Genomic DNA, 14712 nt, shown 5'->3' on the forward strand with positions numbered 1-14712 from the left:
AAAAAAACACTATCTTCTCAGGATTGTACTATTAGTTCACAGCCATTCAGCGTCTGTTTGGCCAAAGCTGTTTTGCAAAAGTAGGATATGTAAATGAGGTAATTCCGGTATTATGTAAATGTGGAGTATGTAGATGAGGTAAGTTTAATTTGTTAGTTGTGTCTTGATTAACAGTTTACTGTATTGAAGCAATGGTTTCACTGACCCGTCTATCTGAAAAATGATTTATAGTTAGCTAACGTTAAATTCGTGAAAAAGATAATGGCTTGCAAACCATTAGTAAAAATTCACCGTGAATGATACATATATATATATCATTAAATTGATTCAAAACTTATGTTAGTCAAAACCTTTATTATGTTAAGTATATGTATTTATATTTAAGTTAAGTAATATTTAGTGACCGTTAATTAATGATTATTTACGGACCGCATCTGACGATCTCTAAAAAATTATATGTATTTATATTTTTGCGAATAGAATTTTTCAACGCTTATCTATTAACTCAGGATATACTTTATTATTGTACATAGTTAATTTCCATATTACTAAAGTTTATCTCTGTTAAAAATGCATTGATATTTCTTAGTTTTCAGTAAAAAAAGAATATTAAGATGTCCTTTTTTTCAGATACTCAATTGCCAAAGCAACCGGCTTCACAACAACTATGGAATCACATGGAAAATAACAGAGTAAGTTTAAAAATTGGTTACTTATTTTACTAGTAGGTTAGTCTAAAGCTTTCGAGTTTGTTACCACTGATAAACCAATGACCAAAACAACTACGATTAGACCCAGTCCTTTTTAAAAAGATAGTTCTCACAATAAGTAGTTTTGCAACGATCCGGATTTCGAGCCCTTTAGCTCATCATCAGGTTGAAGGCTTTCTACAACCACGTCTCTCGACATGAATTGCAAAAGTGTTTTAGGTTTTATACCAGTTTCACTTTATGTATCATTTTTTATTTTGTCATGTAATTTTTCTTGGGCTTAAGAGGCAATGTTCATTTCTCGTTAATATAAACTCAGAACAACCCATCTTTAAACATAATCTAAATAACTTTACGCCGTGGATATTTTAATTTACAAACAATATAATATATGGGCTCTTATTTCAATCAGTCTTATTTCAATCTTAATATAAAAGAAGGGAGAATAGATGCACACTTCTGCCAAAGGTTTATCGGATGTAAGATATTGTAGAATATATTTTACCAATTTATCAAAAAAATGCTTAATAAAACTAAACAATAATTATTTAATTAGAATCAAACTGATATTTAAAGAACATGTATTTTAAAACAGCTGAAAATACAATACGAACATAAAATATTACTTTCGTATGTAAAGTTGGTTATCAGTATGAAATAAACAACACATTAAAAAAAAATTAAACATGTCAACTTACATGTGAACCCTGGATTCCTCAAAAACTACTCAACGTAGAAAAATATTTTGCCTAGTCTATTCTTGCCATTGGTTGTTCTAGTTGCCTAGAAAAAATATTTAAGAATAAAATATCTTTTTTTTAAATGTAGGTTTCTACCTTTATTGTGAATTATTATATAGCAGTGGATTTTTTTAAATACAGCATAAAGAAATCTGTACTTGAGCTTGATCTCAATCTACGTTTTATTTATATATGTAGTGATATTATTTGCTCCATAAGAGGTATTTCGGATTTAATATATAATTATTAATCACTGATTATACAGATAGACAAACTCCAACAAAGGATTATATAGATAGATGTATTAGTTGGGGTGTGTATTATACTGCGCCATTTAAGAGCTATTGTATCCCCGTTCTGTGCTTAAAGCCCACCGGTGAGTCCTAGATCATAACGGAATTTGATCAGTAGACCCGGTTTCAGTGGTTGAAACCAAAACACTCCCTCCTGCAGGCGAGGGAAGCACCACAGTTTGTGTGTTGGTACTCTTCTGTATCGTTGCAGAATCTGCACTTGTCGTGTTGGGTTATGCACATCTTCTTCAGATATCCGTTTAGTTTTTAGTGTCCTGTTAAGAAACCTGTTAGGATTCGTAGGTTTTCCCTGCTTTCTTTAAAGTATTCTGTTACCTCTTTCCTTTCAAAGTTTGTTACGGGGTTCCTGGATTGTTTATGCCCAATGAATGAGTTCCATTGTCTCCCATTTTATTTTTACCCTTCTATCTGAAATGCTCATTGATAGTGCGGATTCCTATGCCACAGAAGGGCTCGGATCGTATCAACGGTATAGCAGCCCTTATTCTTGCAAGGGCATCCGCTGTCTCGTTGCCTTCTACCCCCATATGTCCTGGTGCCCAGCAACAAATGATTACATTTTGGCAAGTTTATTACAATGTTTTATTTCTGTCGGTCTTTATCGTTTGTTAGTCCCAGGTCGCAATTTCTCCGTAAAGAATCAGTCACAATCATCACTGTACATGAAGAATGGAACTCATTCTTCAGTTTTAAAGGACGATTAAAAGGTATACTGAGCCTTGATGCGACCAAATCCAGGTCAACTCAGAATAGACGATCGTTTTAGTAATCAGATGCAAGCAATCCGGACAACAATAGATTCTGGTATGAAAAACTCGATTGATTGAATTTGGGAGATAACAATTTTACGGTCAACTGTTAGAACAAGACTGAGAGTGTCAAACCTTAGATCAAGAGGGAGTTTGGACACCTTAGAAAGAGACTTAGAATAGCAAGAAAACCTCAATCCCGGGTTGTAAAGAAATAGAAAAAGTCATATTCACCAATGTGACGAGTCATACGGCTTTGAAACCATCTGTGTAAGATCTAGTGAACGAATGCGGCATGTGAAAACATGATATTTACTGGTGGGTCTATTATTTTCTAGTTGGTATCAATCCAAGGTGGGATCATCCTACAAGATGGTGTAGTGTCATTCATGTTTTTCTTAAGATCCGAATCATTGATTATGCATGATAATGCCAGCCTGCATAAGACAACATGTGTTTCTGTGTACACGAATACCTCAGGTATCCAAACCCTTAAGTGGCCAGCAATAAGTCCGGACCTTATTCCTATAGCGAACTTGGGAAAATCGCGAAATAAAGGTTTGGTCACGGGATCAACCCTTGATTCATTCCATCAACTAGCTTGAAATGCTGTAGGGTTTTATTGGAGGAATGGGACAACATACATCAAAATGGTCTTTGGCAGCTAATAATAATAAAGTACGTATACCGTAGACATTGAAATACATAATTTGTGACCGAGCACGTAGGACAGTAGGCATTTATATTTCATTAGTAATAAAACAAAGTTTACATTAGTTTTTTGCATCCAAAAAACCACTGAATAATTTTTTTTGAGAAAATCAAAGAAACCTACCTTCTCTAATTTTGTGTCCCCCAAATGCTCTTGATTTGATTAAAAAATATCAAGTATCAATCAACTTTGTTTCGACACAGCTCGGCCACACATTATGAATTTCAATACTTGATACCAATGCTTCTGCTAGCTTCTAAATGAAATTTTGGCTTAGACCGAGTGACTAAGCAAGGTTGACGTGTTGTTTTAGCAAGATTCAAAGTTGTTATTTGTTTTCCACACCCCCAAAACCCACTGAATACAAATTTTTGGGAAAATCATAAACTATTTCTTATACAAATTTTGTCATTCCAAAATGCATTTGATTTTTTGTCTTCAGAAATTACAAAATGATTCATAATATAAAACGGACGCCACCGTTCCACATTAATTTTTACAGGAGTTAAGAAGTTATGCTCGTTAAACGAAATGGTACAAACCTGGCATCGTTAAATAAATCAAAATTGAACTTGAGAATAAAATGTTTGGGTAATTTTTCCAATACCTTCTACCTTATCGTCCGATCCCGCCTGTCAGACCGTATTTCCGTGTCAGTCAGGGAACATCTTTTCGTCTTATATTCTAGTAAAAGCTGGAGTTCCACAAGGAGATATCCTTCGCCCGATCGTTTTAACAATGTACTCTGCGGACATTCTTAATTTTCCAAACCCCCTAGTCATCTCAACGTTTGCCAACGACACGGCTCTCCAACCCATCCGTTGTAAGCTCCTATCTGCAAAGTCACCTCACCCTACTAGAAGACTGGTGCCACAAAGTAACAGAAAACAAATGTACTTAAGTCACGTTCGTACTAAGAAAGTCACTATAACCTTCCTTATGATTTAATGACATACTGATACCGACCGCTGACTTCATACAATACATGGGGCTGCACATTGATAAAAGACTGATGAGGAATCCACACACCCGGCTGAAACGCAAAGACATGAACCGTCTCAAATTCTTGTTTAGATTACTCGACCAACGATCCCACTTAAAACTACCAACGAACTTACTTTTTATAAAAACTCTCATTCATCCGACATGGACTATGGAGTGGAAATTTGGGGCTCTATCAAAGTTTCCAATTCCGTATCTACAGTCTTCCAATCCACATTCTAAGAAATATCCTTAATGCTTCCTTCTACTCTCCAATAAAACAATTCGCACTCACCTCCACATTCCATTCGTTCACGTCCTTGTAATAAAATGTTATCACAAATTACACAATAACCTTTCTGTACACCTAAAGCCTCTCTTAAAAAAACTTTCCATACTAACCCTACCTTGAAATACTCCACGTCGTCTGAAGAGGCAATGGCGTAGGGATTTGCTTCTGTGATGTTCGTGCGCGTGCAGTGAGGGGGTGGCTGCTCCCATCATATTTAATTTTATCATGTTATGTTATGCCTTACCGTAACTAAAGTTGCAGGTGTAAATAATAATAATAGTTTTAAAAAGGGTTTGTTATTTAAAATATAAAAAAAATTATATTTTGATAATTATTTTCGTTAATTTGATAATTATTTTTCTCACTTATAACGACATAAAAACCAAACATTGTTGATATAGGCCCAAAGAAGAGAAATGCACATTGTGAACAGTTGTAATAACAGTTGTAATAATAATAATAATTGGATAAAATTAGGAGAAGTAGAAAATTGTGGAACACCTGACATCATAAAACAAAAATATAATGCTCTTGGCTGACCCAGTCTAAAAATATATTTTCTATAAAAATAGGATTTAAGAGCTTTAAAGGGTGCGTAAAATCAATTTGATTTTTTTTGTAAAAATCTATTATTTTGAGCCTACTTTACTGGAAGCGACTTTTCGTCTTTGTAACTTTTTATATATTTAGACTAGTTTAATATAAAACAACATAGTTTTCTTATATTTTAAACAACAAATTCAGTGATATATAATAACCAAGAAATACATGCTTAACAAAGACAGAAACCAACAGTAAAACAAAATAGTTATAGTATTTAAAAAAATTTCTCTGCCCTTAGGGCTTTTGGCACGATCGCTAGGACACGTCTATAATATTTTTTGACCTTACATCACCAAAAAATGCGTGGTTAAGAACGTTGATCCCATGTCAGTATCCTCCCCTTGTAAGTACTACGATCTTTACAATTTACTGTCGACAACTTGCGCTACGGATTAATTCAAATTCATATATGTAAATAAGTAATTGCTCCAGTATCAAGATGAATGAATTAGCCGGGTTTCTATTAGAAATTACACTGTTATGTCCTACTAGATTAATTTTAATTACAGCTTTAAGTAGGGCGTTGTCGTCTTTTCTGAAGGTTCTTGTTTTTCAAAGAAAAAGTCCTTATCTAAACTTGGCAAACTACCTCCGGCACTTCCGCTCGCTAACAGCATCTCAATATAATGCACATGGTTTTCTTCGCGCTTGGGTCACATTGTTACAAAAGAAGCAAAAATATACTTACCGTGTTCAACATACAGCTGCTAACACAAGGAATAAAAAAAAATAATAAAACCTCCATTACACGTTGTTTTTTTTTTCTTCTTCAAAAAACAGGGAATTTGACAAGAAAATATATATTGACAAGATTATTAAATTTTAATTACATAAACGGATACATTTTATTTCCTCTAATTTTTAATTGACGTTATCGTAAAAAGTGCGTTAATATTATGCACAAATTATCACGCAAGATGTTCTAATATATCCTTTGAAAAGCTTCGTATAAAAGTGTTAACTTGGAGGGTGAATTGAGTCAACAGATTTTTACCTCTTTTGACGGTTGTTCTGCGTTCCCAATATGCAAATTTGTAAACAATGTGTTCTCCTAACTATTTACTACTTTACAATTCAATCTAATTAAATGTCTTAATTAATATGAATGAGGACATATTCACTAAATCGAGTGGAATTGACAGGAACCTAAGACGATCACGAATAGCGGAGGAAACCCGGTTGATGATAAAACAAATGTCATGACGGTTGGAGAACGTGGACCGATGCTCCTCCAGGACATGGTTTTCATAGACGAAGCACAACATTTTAATCGGGAAAGAATTCCAGAACGAGTGGTACACGCAAAAGGAGCAGGTAAATATTGTAATGTCATGCTACACGTGTTAAAACAAACTATACAATTTAATATACATTTATTTAACATATCTTACTGTTTGATAATATTTCTTTTTGTTCTGGTTAGGTGCTTTCGGGTATTTTGAAGTAACAAATGACATCAAACCTTATTCAAAAGCGACGGTGTTTGATGAAATTGGAAAAAAGACCCCAGTTCTTATTCGTTTCTCAACTGTGATTGGAGAACGAGGCACCGCGGACACTTTAAGGTACAATTTATATTTATGGCTTTCATTAATTTTTCTAATTAATCTACATAACTTGTCCAAAATATGTTCTGAGAGAATATGTCGGCATAAAAATCTTCTTTAACTCCTTAACAATATGTTTGATCGAGCATTAAATTATAACTTGTTCATGGGGAAAATATTTAAGAACATTGTCGCTTTGCGAATATGTACAATCCACATTTATATTTCTTTAATGTGGATATTTATTCAAAATTGAAGTTTTTTTGTACGAAACTGTACGGTAACTTCAAAAAAACTGATTCATCTGAGAAAGTGAAATAAAGAATTCAGGTAGGTAAATAAATGTATACTTGAATCCAGGCAACATTGAGCTGCTTAATTAATTAAACACATTAGCAACAGAGAATGCAACCCTAACATGGGATGTCTAACTTTTAACATATATTTTAGAGAACAAATAAAAAAGATTCTAGTTTATATTTAGTGAAGAAAGTGGAACATTGCCAATGTATTTATGAGAAATGCAGACTTTTTGTTGTGGTAAAAGATGGTTGTACTCCCAGAATGTTTTCAGGTGATATTGCGACTCGACTTAGAGTTTTGATGTCTACGAGTACGATCTATTGTACGATATCGCTGTCTTCAACGATTGTTCCAATAGATCAACTACAACAACTTTAGGAAAACGAAATATGTCGAATAACATCGGAAAAGTAGTTGCTTACAACAATTTTTAGGTTGTACATGTACTGGAGGTGTGAGTTGCCTCCTCTAACCCACCAAATATGTTCATGAAGATATTAAGATTCTATTTTCAAATTCTATGAGTAGAACCATCCTTTACACAAAGAGAATCGACATTCTCACCCCACCTGAATTATTTTTATGCAAACTCTTCGCGTAAAATAAAATCGCCAGGGAACAAAATTTTTATATTGTATCTTTGACTGTACTAAAGTTCATTGAGGACGTTCTTCCGGAAGCTGTGATCCTATTTGCTCCATTTATTGAGGACAAATTCGTGTTAATGCATGATACTGCTTGACCGCATTTAGTTCGAGTTGTCACCCATCACTTGGAGGATATAGGACCAGAATGATTTGGCCAGCACGTGTATGATGTGTATCCCATATAATACTTATGGGGCATGATAAAGAGGCAGGTGTATGCTTTACAACATCGTTCGCCGACTCCAACAAGCGTTGAGTAGCTTCAAACCGCTCTTGCTGAAGAATAGGATCTTTTTCATTAGACGAAATATGGTTGCTTAGTGACTCAATGCCACCATCAACTACGTTTTACCATGGTTAAGATGATAAAAGAATTGACAAGTGCCAAGATCGCCGAAAATAACATAACACCCTCAAACAGGGATAACAGAGAAACGAATTTTTTAAAATTTATTTATTTGCAACTGCACTTAAAATATGCAACAGTTGGCAACCATTGATGATGAGGTAACTAAGTTCCGCGTGGTCAACGTCGATTCAGTCGCCGACAAGAATTGGGGGGTAAGATAGTGGATGACAATTCGCGAATTAAGGGGTTTGAATAATCAGGTAATTTATAATGAAAATTCTAGTAACGGACTTGGGCAAAGTCGGATACGAATGGAATTTTTAAATACGTATGAATTGTATGGTTAGAGACACAGAAAAGAGCATTAACTATTGTTCGCATAATTTTAGAATGTAGGGTATGCAGTCTGTTAAGATTGGAACGCTTAGCGGTTACTTCAAGTCTTTATGCCCTTGGGGGCTAGAAGGGCAGTGCATAGTTGCTTTTGTTTGTTAATGTAAGTTTGGACCGCTTGTCAATTAGTCTTTTTAGCAGTCTGAATCTTGCATTTAAATTTTTACGAGTCTTGTTTCGAGTTTATGAGTGTTGTATGGGGATTCCACGTAGTCGTTTGTCGATGTCCAGTTCAAGGTGTCGTTCGGGACTAGGAACGAATTTTTTGAAATTTAAAGGAGGAAAGTTTTTTATTAAGGGTAAAAACAATGTATTTAGATTTAGTTATATTAACCTTGATTTTCCATTGGCGGAGCCGTGATTCAAGTGTGTGTAAGCCATTTTGTAAATTACGTGAAGCAGTAACGGGTTTTTATCGGAGGTAAGTATTTAAGTGTCATCGGCAAAGGTAAAAATGAATGTTAGGGTGAGTGGGTAGATCTGGCGTATAAATTGTGTGGAGAAGGGGAGTGAGCACGCTCCCCCGTATAAATGGAGGAGAAAGATTTTTGGACAGTTTGGAAGTGACAGTCCGTAAGGTATAATTTTAGTATCAAGAATAGAGAAGAGAAGGGGGCAATGGCCAATGGTGTCTACAACGCGATGAGCTTGATGGATAGTCGAGTGAGGACTGCGAAAGTCGAATTGTTTATTACGCGTAATATAGGATGCAATGTATCAAGGCGGAGCAACAGAAGTTTCTCGAGAATCTTCCCGTTTATTGGTAAAAGACTGATTGGTCTGTAAGAACTGGAAAGGTGAGTGGGTTTGTTTCGTTTTGGAATAACCTTTATTGAAGAGAATTTCCATAAGTGGGTAGTGCGAAGGACAGCGTTGAAGAGATATGTTATGAAATTGTTGCTTTTTTAGGAAGTTGGGATAACATCGTTGGAGTAATTAGATCGTAATTGTATGACATGACAGAGAACTAAATAAAGTGAAGGGATGATACGGAAAGCCATTTTCAATGACTGCTTAAGCAAGAGGCTTTCCTGAACTTATGGAAAAAGTGTTGAATTCAAATTTTAGCGAAACTAGGTGATAAACCGATTATGTAAAATTTGAGAAAAGCTCATCATTGTGAAGCAACACAAAAAAAAAACATTCTGCAGAGAACGGCGAGGAAGTATATAGGAAGGATAAGTAGCGAGGAGTTATTTAAATTTTGTTTATTATTTTTTTTTAATGGGATGCCAGTGCTTTTGAAAGCTTATAGTTGTTGAAGGTGATATAACGAAGGTATGGCCAGGGTTGGGGTCATTGCCTTTAAGACAGCTTCCTAAAACTGCTAGATAAAACGGATCCAATTTCGTGAACTTCATAGTCAACAGAAGATCCAGGCAATTGTTCATCTAATCAAAGAATCGCATGAATAAGAACATCTCAAAGTCGCGTCAGAGAAATGCCAAATATTAATGCTTATAGGTAAAATAGTTACTCATTCTTACATGCAAATAGAAGAAGAATAAAAGGTTAAGCTGAGCGATAAGTGAAACACCTAGGGCTTTAGGAGACAGCCCGAATGCAGTGCACCATGGTAGTGACCAGTTTGTCCAACTGGCTAGGCTAGCAAACGTGACATATGGTTTAGGTAGAAAATCGTTGCATATATTGTACAAAAGCGTCTGCCTTCTCCTAGCTTGTTAAGGAGTTGCCAGTTGTGCAAAAAAACTTACGAGAAAAGTCCTATATGACGACGTCAGCACACGGTCTGCAAATAATTGTTTACACATCGCCAACAAGATGTTGCTATTCAAGAAAAAGTAATCCTCTGTCATTAAAAGAACAACAGGACATTAGATTAATCCCGTACTACTCATAGAAAATGGAATGTATAAAATAGGTATGTGGAAAAGAGGCAAAGAAGGACTTGAAAAAATAAACGATGACAACACAGGAAGAAACGTGAGCATACAGAATTTTTTCCATAACGTCGAAAAGAACAAAAGACATTATGGCATTATACATTAAAACCCTCGCTACAAAACTAGCCAAATATGAAGTCTATTAAAATTTTCATATTCACTTGACATTAAATTAGTAATATTTGACAATAACTGATAAAACATTATACATTTCATCGGTTGTAAGCTCGCACGTTAATGGTATAAATTAAAGCCGTTAATTACTCAGATTGTAAATGCTTACTTTTCCAACAAATTGTTGTTTATTTTTAGGGATCCAAGAGGTTTCGCAATCAAATTTTATACGGAAGATGGTATCTGGGATCTCGTTGGTAACAATACTCCTATATTTTTCGTGAGGGATCCTTTTATGTTCTACAGTTTTATACACTCCCAGAAAAGAAACCCCGTTACTAATTTAAGGGTAATTCATATATATTTTACGTAAGTGAACATTCTATGTCCAAACGACGAAATTCCTTTCAGGATCTAGATGCATATTGGGATTTTCTCACCTTGCGACCTGAATCAATTCATCAGGTCATGATACAATTCACCGATAGGGGCACTCCTGACGGCTTTAGACACATGGATGGATACGGTTCCAACACGTACAAACTCGTGAACGCGTTAGGCCAAGCAGTTTACTGTAAATTCCACGTCAAGGTACGGATATGCCATCCTGTAGTTTATTCTCCAATTTATGCTCATAGGTCAATTATTATTATTATAGTCATTTTACCACATGGTCTCTATAATTTTTAAAATGTTATAGACGAATCAAGGGATTAAAAATTTGTCAGCGGATGTTGCTGATAGATTGGCCGGAGAAGATCCGGAATATGCCACAAGAGATCTTTACAACGCAATCGCAAGTGGAAACTTTCCCAGTTGGACATTTTATATTCAAGTAATGACATTCGAGGAAGCGGAGAGGTTCAGATGGAACCCATTTGACGTAACTCTTGTAAGTATATCTGAAAATACATAACGTACCAAAATATCACCTTCAATTTGTCATTTTATTCATCAATCCAGATTTGGCCTGAAGAGGAATACCCACTTATTGAAGTTGGGAGGATCGTTTTGGATCGTAATCCAACGAATTATTTTGCTGATATCGAACAAGCTGCATTCGCACCAAACAACATGATCCCTGGAGTGGAACCAAGTCCAGACAAAATGCTTCAAGTATTTTTTTTATAACTATAATCGTCATTCATGAAAATTCTTTCTAAAAACATTCAAGCTGGTTTGTTTTAGGGGAGATTGTTCGCCTATATGGACACCCAGTTCCATAGGTTGGGCCCCAGCCACAAACAGATTCCGGTGAACAGTCCATTCCGTTCGAAAATAGTCAATACTCAGCGTGACGGTTTGGCTACCTACTCGGACAACCAAGGAGGTGCACCGAACTACTTTCCTTCAAGTTTCGACAACAGAATTCATTGTCCTGATGCCAAATTTTCGGCCTTTAGTCTCAGTGGAGATATCGCTAGGTAAATAGGGTGTTTTTTTAAATATGTTTCTGCTGTATGCTCTTCTTGACAATGAAAATTACCATTTATCTCGTTTAATGTCATAATGATAAGTGTATTGTAAATTGTAGGTTTAATTCTTCGGACGATGACAACTACAGTCAACCTGGGATTATGTGGAGGACAAAATTATCCGAACAAGAAAGAGTAACTCTCGTAACAAATTTAGCAAACAGCATAAGACAGACATCTCAGTTTATTCAGGTTTTCAATAATCACTTTCTAAAATGTTACAAATATTTTTCTGTTAATAATGTACGGATTTTACTGTTTTCAGGAAAGAGCTGTGAAAAATTTCTACATGGTCGATCCCAGATTTGGTCAAATGCTTAGTGAAGCCCTTTGAACGTCGTACCATAATTTTTTTTTTATTGTCGATCTTGAACATTATTAATTCATTTTTTAAACTATGTACAGTGTAATTTCGAATAATAAAATCTTTTAATTTAATTTGAATTTTCATGGCTGCAACATATTTGAAATTTTGAATTGTTGGAGGCTTTCTTCAATTTTAGAAACTATACACATAGACCATATATTATATATAGACTATGGACACAATTGTAATAACACATCAGGAATAAAAGTTTTCAAACATACGTTAATTCTAACACTTGTTGTTTTGTTCATTGGATAATTGTAATTACAACTTTAAAATTTTTGGGGACCGCGGTAGCCGAGTGGTTAGCATGAGAGACCTCACGCCGCGGTCGTGGGTTCGATTCCCACCGTCGCCTCTGGCCCTTTTTTCACAATAACCCCCCCCAAATTTGAACACACATATATGAATTGTCACATGGCTAATATGCATAGTTCATAACGCCAAAAAAAACTTTAAAATTGAAAATTGCGTTATTTTATAACCAATTTGGTTGCAATATCTTTCATTAATCTGTGAACTATTTGCACACAGGCTAAGTACGTGTATATATATAAAACAAGGATTAGCGAATTTGAATTTAGATCTCCTCTGCCAATTTGGGGGTTGTTTTATTCTTTCTCTGCTTTCTTCTTTGGTTGTTTATTTTATTTTAGTGATTATTCGGAAATCGTGAGATGCGGTCTGGTGGGACATAGGTTTCAGAAAAACATTTTCTTTATCGTGCCAACGTTTCGATCTTTATTGAGATCATCTTCCTGGCTCAAAGTGTTTGTTTTCTGCGTAATTGTGCCATTCTTGTGTGTCGTGTTCAGAGTGCGTGTGTCAATATCTCAATACCATCATGGTGTATATCCAAAGCAGTTCCTTTCTGCATTCCCCGTTTTTCCCCGCTATTCTTCTTCACTCCATCAAAGCTCGTCTCGCCGTTATGATAGTTGAAGTCGATATGGTCCTTAAATGGCAGTGTTTTATCTAGTGTTACACCTAGATATTTGGACTATTTTTTAATTTCTATCACAGTATTATTGAGTGGTATCTGCTTCATGTGATTCAATTTCCTTTTCCATGTAAAAACGACTATGGTTGTTTTATTAAAGTTAATTCCTAAGCCAGCGGTTTTACACCAATCATTTGTGATTTGTAGCCTATCTTGGATTACGTCACCGAGAGTGTCCTCGTATTTTTCCCTGGCGGTCAGGAATATCTCATATGCATAGCCCTGGCAATTTATCCCTGCTGACTTGTATAATGTCTCTTCCTATGCTTGTTTCAACTTTTCGGGTTCTTAAGATTTGTCCAATTCATCTAGATGTGGTCGGGTCTACGTGTTTTTTTCTAGGGAGACCTTCATTGAAGGCTCCTTCAATATCGAGGAACGCGCAGATGGCTCTTAATTTTGCTTCTAGTGCTTCCCTCGAGTCACTAATAAACTGGTACAGAGTGGGTAGCACTATTCTTATATAGTTGTTTATCAGTTTTTTGAGCGCTTTCAGTAGAAAATATGTTAGGCAGATTGGTCTGTAGGATTTGGGTAGTGTAGGCTCTCTTTTCCCTATTTTTGTTATGAACACGATTTGTATCCTACGCCGTGTCTGAGGTATATAGCCTAATGCTACGCTACTTTTGTATGTACACACCAGTGTTGGAATTATTCCTGCTCCTTTTTGTAGCGCCGTTCCTGGCGCTTTATATGGGCTGAAAAAATTGATCGGAGGATCTTTTTCTCAGTGCCTATTTCAGCTGCTTTCTTCCAGTTTTCTTCCTTGTGTTTATGTACTCGCATCTTTTCCATGGGTGTGTTGTAAGTACTGGAAAATGTGTACTTAGAAGAAGCATTGTTTTTTATTTTGTATCTTCTGTATAGCTACCGTCTGCTTTCTTCTGGGCAGTGTTTATGTCTACTCTGTCCTTTGCTAGTGCTTTGTGTAATCCAGCTGCTGTCGATACTGAAGAGATTTTTCCGCAGAATTTGCGAAAGTTTTCTCTCTTCGCCCTGCAGATAGTGTAGTTATATAAGGTGAGTAATATTTTGTATTCTCCCCAGCTGTTTGCTCTTTTCGCTTTGTTAAATGATCTTCTGGTCTCAACTCTTAGCTTGCCCAGTTCTCTGTTCCACCAGGGATGTTCTCATGTTCTTTTCAGTTCCTTCACAGAGCAGCTTCACACGTATGCATCAATTGTGATTTACGTGACAGCAAATTCTAATTCATCGCAGGGTTTTGGTGATCTTTTCACTGTTGCGTGGTCTAAATTGTGTTGCACCATCTCGGTGAACCTTGCCCATTCAGCATTTCGAGGGTTCCTGTATGGTGTATGGTTTATCCTATCTGATTCATGTCAAACCTTTTATTCTATGGTCTAACAAGAAGAGTTTTCATGAGCAATAATTAATTATACGACAAATTTCAGTAATGTAATAGAACATAATTGAATAATACTAGCAGAAATATAGCTTCCAAATATATACATAGTATATTTATGATTACCTAAATGCACATAACTCAATGAA

General features: G+C 35.6%; 1 protein-coding gene across 1 annotated transcript; it reads left to right on the forward strand.

Moving 5' to 3' along the window:
* Positions 1 to 624: 624 nt before the first annotated feature.
* Positions 625 to 12432, forward strand: LOC106669210 (catalase-like). Its single transcript, XM_024229544.1, has 10 exons — positions 625 to 692; positions 6244 to 6415; positions 6525 to 6666; positions 10557 to 10707; positions 10770 to 10949; positions 11059 to 11250; positions 11322 to 11474; positions 11547 to 11782; positions 11893 to 12025; positions 12099 to 12432. Exons 1-10 carry the CDS (start codon positions 678 to 680, stop codon positions 12165 to 12167), a joined length of 1443 nt encoding a protein of 480 aa, XP_024085312.1. The 5' UTR covers positions 625 to 677; the 3' UTR covers positions 12168 to 12432.
* The last annotated feature ends 2280 nt before the right edge of the window (positions 12433 to 14712 follow it).

This window comes from Cimex lectularius, unplaced genomic scaffold, assembly GCF_000648675.2.
Source record: "Cimex lectularius strain Harlan isolate CLEC.00 unplaced genomic scaffold, Clec_2.1 scaffold449, whole genome shotgun sequence".
NCBI lineage: Eukaryota > Metazoa > Arthropoda > Insecta > Hemiptera > Cimicidae > Cimex > Cimex lectularius.

Excerpts from the sequence above, each read along its gene's own strand:
- LOC106669210 (XM_024229544.1), top strand. Across the intron at positions 6,667-10,556 it reads GGCACCGCGGACACTTTAAG|GGATCCAAGAGGTTTCGCAA; the intron begins GTACAATTTATA and ends GTTTATTTTTAG. Across the intron at positions 10,950-11,058 it reads ACTGTAAATTCCACGTCAAG|ACGAATCAAGGGATTAAAAA; the intron begins GTACGGATATGC and ends AAAATGTTATAG.